General features: G+C 41.4%; 1 protein-coding gene across 1 annotated transcript in view; it reads right to left on the minus strand.

Annotated features, from left to right (window-relative positions):
• The window catches only part of CDCA7L (cell division cycle associated 7 like), a 22,055-nt gene extending 14,305 nt beyond the window's left edge, over positions 1-7,750 (minus strand). Inside the window, exons 1-3 of the mRNA XM_019531998.1 lie at positions 7,715-7,750; positions 6,825-6,965; positions 289-423 (exon numbers count right to left, since the gene is read on the minus strand). Of these exons, the coding sequence (XP_019387543.1) occupies positions 289-423; positions 6,825-6,965; positions 7,715-7,750 (312 nt within the window). The remainder of the gene's footprint in view (positions 1-288; positions 424-6,824; positions 6,966-7,714) is intronic.
• Between the last annotated feature and the right edge of the window lie 868 nt (positions 7,751-8,618).

Here is an 8,618-nt window from a genome sequence, read left to right on the forward strand (position 1 = left end):
GGTGTGGAGGGGACCCACCACAATAAGCCCACAAAAATGGCAGCCAGCCCCAGAATCTGCCTGCAAAATTGGCCAGCTGCCTTTAGTTGAGTAGACCTCTATTTATAATACATTAATAAAGGATTTTATGTTGATGACTATTTAGGATTGTTTTCACACAATGCATATTTATCTGCATCCTAAATATGGGACATAGTTATGCATTTCCACTACCTGAATAAATACAGGAATTCACAGAGAGAAGAGAGAGGTATGTTTCTCTTTGAACAGTGAAAATGCTTTCTTTACCATCATTGCTTTCTTGTTGGCTGCATCCAGCTCGCTTGGAGAAAAGCCTTCAAACACTTCAGTTTCTGAATCACTGTCTTCAGTGAAAATCTTCCTCAGCTCCTCTGTTAGGTACTTGGATGGAATATGACCATTCTGTTAAGAAGCATACAGAAAATGCAAGAGCTAAGAAACAGTTAACCATACACTAAGCATTTACACAGCTTTGCCAATCAAAAATCAGAAATGCTCAGTTTTAATCAGTTACTCACTAGCTATTAAGTCCCAGTCTAATAAAGCAAACCATGGCACTGGGTTTCAGTATTATCAGTTATTTGAAATGTAAAAATAGAAACTTTCTAGCTCAGTGTCGCTTTTAAAAGGTGACTGGTAAAGGATTATTTTATTTTTTGTCACTTTATAAGAAGGGGCATTTCGTTTAGAAGAAAACTGGGGGAGAGGGACCTCAAAAAGACCAGAAATATCTTCCATGGGTTTGTTGGAAAAGTGTCCCAGAAGAGGAATGTTGTTCTCACTCTCACTTTAATAGAAGTGGAATACGCACCAAATCTTCAACAAAAGGCTTCTTCAATGCCTAGTGTTGGGTGCAGGCTTCTTCAATGCCTAGTGTTGGGTGCATCACTGAAGTCAAATATGTGATGACAAAAATGAAAAGCCTATAAACATGCAACTAAAAATTACCTCCCCTTCCAACTACTCAAATGTTACCCTCTCTGTTTTTATGGTGTGATTCTGGTTAGCCTTCCAATCTTCATAAAGTCTTCCAGACTCCATAAAGCCCAAATTTCTAGTGTTAAAAACAAGTAGAAAAAAAAACACTTTGTACAAAAAAAAAACACCCAACACCCTGCAGGGCTTGGTGCATACCAACTTAAAAAAAAAAAGAAACAAGGACATAAGACCAATTTTTTTCCTTTATGAGTCACCTTCAAGAATAACGAGTTTACTACACATAAAAAAGTAAAAATATATTTTCAGCAATAAGGAAGGGAAAGGTGTAAAAGAAACAAAGAGCTGCAGAGCAGCTGGCAACTTATCCTTGTTGCTATCTTGAAAGACAGGATTGGATCATAGTAGGGGACAAGCACAAACTCACAACACGCGTGCTACTAAAACGTCAACAATGCTTACTCAAGATAGTTTGTTTCCCTGGTTTTCCTTTGCTGTTTCTTCCACCCACACAAGATGCAGAAATGACCTTTCATACAACTGCACTTGGCTAAATATCTTTATTCTCTCCCTTTAATTTCCTCCCTTCCCCAACTTTAATTATATACTTCTTTACGCTGAGATAATATCTGGTGAAAAATAGATATAATAGATGAGTGGAAAACTTGCAGGGGAATAGAGGGGAAAAAATCATTGCATATACTGTTTCTTTACGTTTAAAATGTCTCCAACAAATTATTATGGGTAACTGGAATGAGTTTTCTCTGAGAAAAATTACTTTGTTCTTTTGTTGATAGCTGTGGTACAGCTACTTGAGAAAGGAACATGTACAAAAGGGAAGTTACTTTAAAGTGTGAGAGAAGCTGAAGTTTGTGGGCACACTGTGTGCTTTCAAAAAACTTCCGTGCTAGCTAGAAAGACTGTCAATTTGCTAACTCTATTAATGTGACTGAAAATAGCAAACCAGGTCTGATGCTATGCAAAACCTGTGAAGTATGGCACAGCCTACACAAAGGTATCCCTAACAGTTATTTTACCACGTGGGAAAAAGGAATTAGTATAAATGAAACAAGCACAGAGATTATGGGAAGTTTTCCAGGAAGACAGATCTACAAAACTATGTATTCTAAGTTGCTGGGAACTAGTAAAGTGCAAATCTTATCCCAGCTTATACCATATTCCACCTCCCATTCATTACCCTTTTCTCCATCCATCACAGAGCTTTTCTTTCCCTCCCACCAATTTCTTCTTTCATAGCAGAATACCTCTTCTGTAGGTCTGCCTCATTCAAAGCAAGTGTGTATGGTCCTTCATAGCAAAGAACGCACAGTGTGGGCTTGGGGGTCACATTAGGCAAAATTCAGGGAAGAATCTGTCCTTTAACTGTATTGACCATGGAAGCAGGATCAATATTACCATGGATTTAAAATAATTCACAATTTAAGAAACGAAACAAGGAGAACCAAGCAACAGAGAATCAGAAAGAGGCAAGACAAACAAAGTGCTAGTTGCAAATTCTGACAAGATATCATGCTTATGAAAGGAAAACCGGAATTTCCCAGAATCTCATGTTGAGTTAATAAAAATATCTAGCTTTTTCAGCTTGCTCCTCACCAGTTGATCTCTACACATCTTACAAAATATAAAATGTATAATCAAATGTGTCACTAGAATGCAATATCCCCAGTTTACAGATAACAAAACTATCCATAGAGGCAACAGATATGTTCATGAGGCACAAGGTGACACTCTATAGAGCTACTTGAGCTCAATCTAGAACAGGAAACTGAGCTGGTGTAGCCCGAGAAACAGGCTAAAGCGCCCTCACCAGAATCAACTAGCTCAGGCACAGTGCGATGTTAATGCAACTACAATACTTTCGGTTCTGGAGCCAGCATGTGTGGAGAAGCTTGGGCACTGCTGCCTTGCTCTGCATAGACTTCCATATATGTATACAAGCTAACCCATTCATAGCTGCTTCAAGGCACCTCCGCCCAGTACTGCTTTGTGCTGTGCACATGTGCTCACAGTCACTTGCTAGCAAGGGGCAAAGCCAGGAATATAATCCAAATCTGAATCAGGCGGAACCAGGAGTCAGCAATCTGCAGTCTCCAGGCTGGATCTGGCCTGTGGATGTAGGGATTCAGCAGTGTTTGGCAGCAGAGGGGCTTCAGCCACAGGAGCTCATCCTGTGTCACCACAGAGTGAAGCCCCAGCTGCAAGCAGGCCCCAGCACCCACCTTCCTCTGACCTGAGGGGGTCCAAACCACAGTAAAAAAAGGTTTCCTACCACAGCACTATATCACTCATTTCTCTGCACCAGTAACTCAGTGTAAGGAACAAAACCTGGAAATGTTGCTCCATAAATCTCTTCTTTTAAAAAGATACCACTAAGACTGTCAAGAAACAAGGCCAACAAAAGTGATTTAGAAAAAACTGTTTTTTTTTAAACTGACCATTCCCCCCACCATTGACCAACCCCCTGCTTCCATACTTTACAGTCCTCTAAGACAGACCTTCCAAAGATTATTTTTCCACCCCAAGTCATAAGAGCATTAAGATTTTTTTTTTATTTTTCCCGATTGCTACCTTCAACAACAGTGATCTTGCCATCAGGAGCTCTAGATTCTGAGGGGTACAGTTTTAAATTGGGTCACCTTAACTGAACAAAGAAGTCTCATGCACAATAGCACTATACTGAATACACTCCAAACATGTTACACCCTACATCTCACTAAACTTCAAAAGTGTTAAGCTAAAGAGATTAAAAACTACAGAGGACTGTTTTTCCTCCCTCCTTGCTAAAGGGCTACTCTTTCACTACCTTCCCTGACATAGGCAACTGGTGCCTCCTGAGTCAGGGGGAACACTTGCCCCCCCAGTGGCTAGACACTACTGATCGTGCCAACCGGGGTTGGGGGGGCCTCCCCACAGCTGATCACACTGACTCACTGGCTTTTACTGGTTGGTGTGACCGGCTGTGGGGGGGAACGTGGGGATCGCGTCTCCTGGGACCTCCACTCCCTGACCAGCGCTCTCAGGGGAGACACCAATGCTTCTGCCTCCCTCTCCTCCCCTGTCACATAAGCAGGAAATGCTGGCTGTCAGGGGGTGCACATGCACCCCCGTGTATCCCCTACACGTTGCCACATCCCTGATGTTCATTTATTCCATATTCTTCCCTTAGAGCTGTGGTAGCAACTCTCAGGACTGTATCCTATACCTGTTCCACCCCTTCGCTCATATATACATTCTCTCTCTGTCAGCTACATCATTAAATTAATTCCCACTAAACTACCTTCTCATTTCCTTCCTGCCCTCTAGAAATGTCTCACATCAGCTGTCTCCAGATCAGCCTCCCAAAAAAATAAAAAACAAACAAACAAAAAAACCCAACAGACATCTTTTCTTCCACATACTGGTCTACTGTCCTTTTTCCTATCATCACTGAAAACTCCAGCATCTTTCCCAAACTCTACCCTTGTATTTGATACTACTTACTCTCTCTTTGTCCTCAGCATCTGTTTTCTTAGTTCTGTGCTTAGAAACAAAAAATAATATCTACTCCTTTTTAGCCAGGCTTGCTATTAAGGCCTCTTGTCCAAGTATTAGTCATTTCTTAATGTTTTCTATAACTAGCTCTCCTCCTCCAACCTCCCAATAAAACCATTGGCACAAAAACTATTTTCCTCTTTCACTGTGCTAGCCCTCTCTTGAATTCCTCTATTAAACTGATGATCCTTACAACATACATTTAAACTAATCACCTCTCAGCCCTGTAAGCCTCACTCTCATATAACCCAAGTGTTTATACTTGTTCTGAACTCTCCTTCCAGCACCCTGTCATAGATTCATAGATGTTAGGGTCAGAAGGGACCTCAATAGATCATCGAGTCTGATCCCCTGCATAGGCAGGAAAGAGTGCTGGGTTCAGATGACCCCAGCCAGATGCTCATCTAACCTCCTCTTGAAGTCCCCCATGGTAGGGGAGAACACTGCCTCCCTTGGAAGCCCATTCCAGATTTTGGCCATTCTAACTGAAGAAGTTCCTCACAATGTCCAGTCTAAATCTGCTCTCTCCTAGCTTATGGCCATTATGTCTTGTAAGCCCCAGGGATGCCTTGGTGAGTAAAGCCTCACCAATTCCCTTCTGTGCCCCCATGATGAATTTTTGGGCAGCCACAAGGTCGCCTCTCAACCTTCTCTTGCCGAGGCTAAAGAGGTCCAGGTGCCCTAGTCTCTCCTCATAGGGCTTGGCCTGCAAGCCCTTAACCATACGAGTGGACTTTCTCTGGACCTTCTTCAAGTTATCCACATTCCTCTTGAAGTGCAGCGCCCACAACTGCACGCAGTATTCCAACTGTGGTCTGACCAGTGCCGGATAGAGGGGAAGTATCACCACCTTGGTTCTGTTTGTCATGTATCTGCCGATGCATGATAAAGTGCAGTTAGCTTTTCTAATGAGTTCATCATACTGATGACTCATGTTCATCTTGGAGTCCACTAGGACTCCAAGATCCCTTTCCACTTCCGTGCCACCCAGCAGGTCATTTCCTAGGCTGTAGGTGTGCTGGACATTTTTCCTCCCTAGGTGCAGCACTTTGCATTTCGCCTTGCTAAATTGTATTCTGTTGTTTTCTGCCCATTTGTCTAACCCGTCCAGGTCTGCCTGTAGTTGTTCCCTGCCCTCCGGTGTGTCTGCTTCTTCCCACAGTTTTGTATCATCCACAAACTTGGACAAGTCACTGATGAAGACATTGAAGAGTATCGGTCCAAAGACCAAGCCTGTGGGACCCTACCCACACCCTTCCAGGTTGATACCGACCCATCCACTACCACTCTTTGGGTACAACCCTCCAGCCAATTTGCCACCCACCGGACTGTGTAATCATCCAAGTCACAGCCTCTTAACTTGTTCACCAGTATGGGGTGGGATACCATATCGAAGGCCTTCCTGAAGTCTAAGTAAATGATGTCAACACCTACTGTGTTCAGGTGTTTTGTAACCTGGTCATAAAAAGAGAATAGATTAGTTAGGCATGATCTACCTGCTACAAACCTGTGCTGGTTTCCCCTCAGCATAATTTTTCATGCTGGGCTCACATATATGAGCCTTAATAATCTTTTCAAAGACTTTGCCAAGGATGGAGGTGAGACTGACTGGCCTATAGTTGCCTGGATCCTCCTTCCTCCCCTTCTTGAAAATAGGGACCACGTTGGCCCTTTTCCAAGGCCAATGTGTCCTATTGGCCCTCCAAAAGGGCCAATGTCCTATTCCCTTCCTCTCCTGGTATCCCCCACTTCTGGCCACTACTAAACTGCCAATTCAAAGAATTAACAATATCAATTATAAATCAAGCCACTGTGCTGGCTGGCTATTTGGCTGCTGAATCATCTCTGAATGGTTCTTGCTGTTAGACCTGGTAGTTTTTACAGAGCAAAGTAACTAAAATAACAGCTAGGACTGTGGTACTGAAATAGCAGCTGAAGGTGCAAAGCTCCAATAAAATCACACTTCAACACTGCAGAGATGCAACTGACTCCTGTTAGTACACACGAGAGGAAAAAGCAACTCAGTGATAGCTTATAAGATATGTGGCTATGTGAGAGAGTTAAACAGAGCAAATTCTAAACTCACTTTAGGTTCTTTCCTGATGCAAAAAGAAAAATGGATTTCATTATGCAAGCCATTTTTTCAAAGTTCATTAAAAGTGACTAGGGGTGAAAATGGATTTAAGCTTGTTTGCTCCTAGGATTATAGATTTTGGTTTCTGCCAGGAGTTGAGATCAATTTTGTGCCAAAACAGATTCTAAGAAACTATACTGTTCCAAACCAATATCCTAGGATCACAATAAAATGTTCCTACCTTTTTTCCAGACCCCAATGAATCAAAACTATTACAGCCGTCCTCTGATGACATAATTTGCCTAGGATCATCATGTCCAAACCCAAGAAAGTCTTCATCATCACTGGGGGCATTAAAAATGTCAGCCACTTCCTTGGGTATCTGTTTTCAATTCGAAATAAAATAAATATAAGGTCAGTCACTGCAATAATCATTTAGTAAATACTTTCATGGGAATAACAGCCCCTTATTAATCTGTCACACACTTATTCAGTTACTAGTATACATTATACAGTGCATGCGCAGCAGAACTCTCTCTCAGTAAGCCAACTCCAAAAAACGCAGTGTTTGTTATTTTCATATAGATACATATATTTCATATATACACAATCCTATGAAGGTTTATGCAAGTATTTAAACTCATACAATAAAGCAGCTCATGGAAGCACAGATTAAGCATAAACACAAGTGCTTGCAGGACTGGGAACAAGGATTTTTTTTATAGGAGCACACTACGAGAAATATATATCAAAATACATATATCATACATATATCAAAATCACTACCACGTTCAATCCAATGAAACACCAATGGTTCAGAAATGAAGTCACAAAGATTTCATTAATTTCAAAACGGTCTATCTGTATAAAGAAACTATATTGTGTGTACTTATATTTTAAAGCAACTATAACATTAGTTTGCTATTTTAAAACTGTAATTAATAAGACTCATTTACTAGATGTCCCTCACTATAAAAGTCTTGCAAAGAAAAACCATCTAATAGAAACCCAAGATTCAATCAGCTGAAAAAACATGGGAAGAGACATCTTGCAGATCTCTCCAGAAGTAATCAGAATTGCATTTAATAACACTTCTGCAAGGAGCAGACTTCAAAGTCAAAACCCTAATACTAAGGAAGCCTTGGCCACCAACACCAACGGCTGCATCTTTGTGACATTATATCGAACATTCCAAATAAACCTGCACTGCACTTGCCTTAACCTTAGAAACTGGGGTAAAGGGTGTCTTGTGTTACTCAGATCAGTCTATTTGATACTATTTTCCTACCCTGGTGCTTCAGAATATATGCTTCTACATTGATCCCAGATTAGAAGCATTTAAATGGGAGAATATTTTTGGAAATAATTGCTCAGCTGGAGTGCATTCACTCCAGTGCCTAAATGGTTCACCAATGACCAGGGTCAGAATTCTATTTCTCTTTATGAACCTCAATGGCACTTTTCCAGCTGTGTAAGAGGCATTTTTGACACTTACACACAATTTGCAATTCTTATGTGGACACATAAGCTTATACTACTGTACATGATCAGTAACCTGTACACTAGCCACGTACCTGAGTGTAAGTCCCAGAAAAAAAACAAAAAAGGGGACTGAATAATACCTAACCTGTGGCACAAAAGGTTAGAGCACTGTTCTGGGAGTCAGAGGGACAGGTTCAAACCCCTTCTAGGTGAAGGGGGACCTAGAACCTAATTTTCCTACTTCCTGGGCAAGTGCCCTAACCACTCAGCTACTGGAGCTTTGACCCAGAAGAGTCCTCTTGCTCCTGTATCCAACACCTGTTAGTCATGGGGTTTGCCACAGACTTAGAAGCATGCACACTTGATATACATGTGTATCCCTATACATGAGTACTGGTCCAGCCAGTGCTTAGCCTACTGAGCAGTAGCTGTGTTGAAACTTGCATATCCACACTATACCAGAAACAGAATTGTAAACAGTGTACAAGTGTCAAAAATGGCATATACATAGTTAAAAAAACTTCTCTTTCTGCACAGAGCAGTTAACAGAATT

This window comes from Crocodylus porosus, unplaced genomic scaffold (assembly GCF_001723895.1).
Source record: "Crocodylus porosus isolate Cpor-Errol unplaced genomic scaffold, CroPor_comp1, whole genome shotgun sequence".
Taxonomy (NCBI): domain Eukaryota; kingdom Metazoa; phylum Chordata; order Crocodylia; family Crocodylidae; genus Crocodylus; species Crocodylus porosus.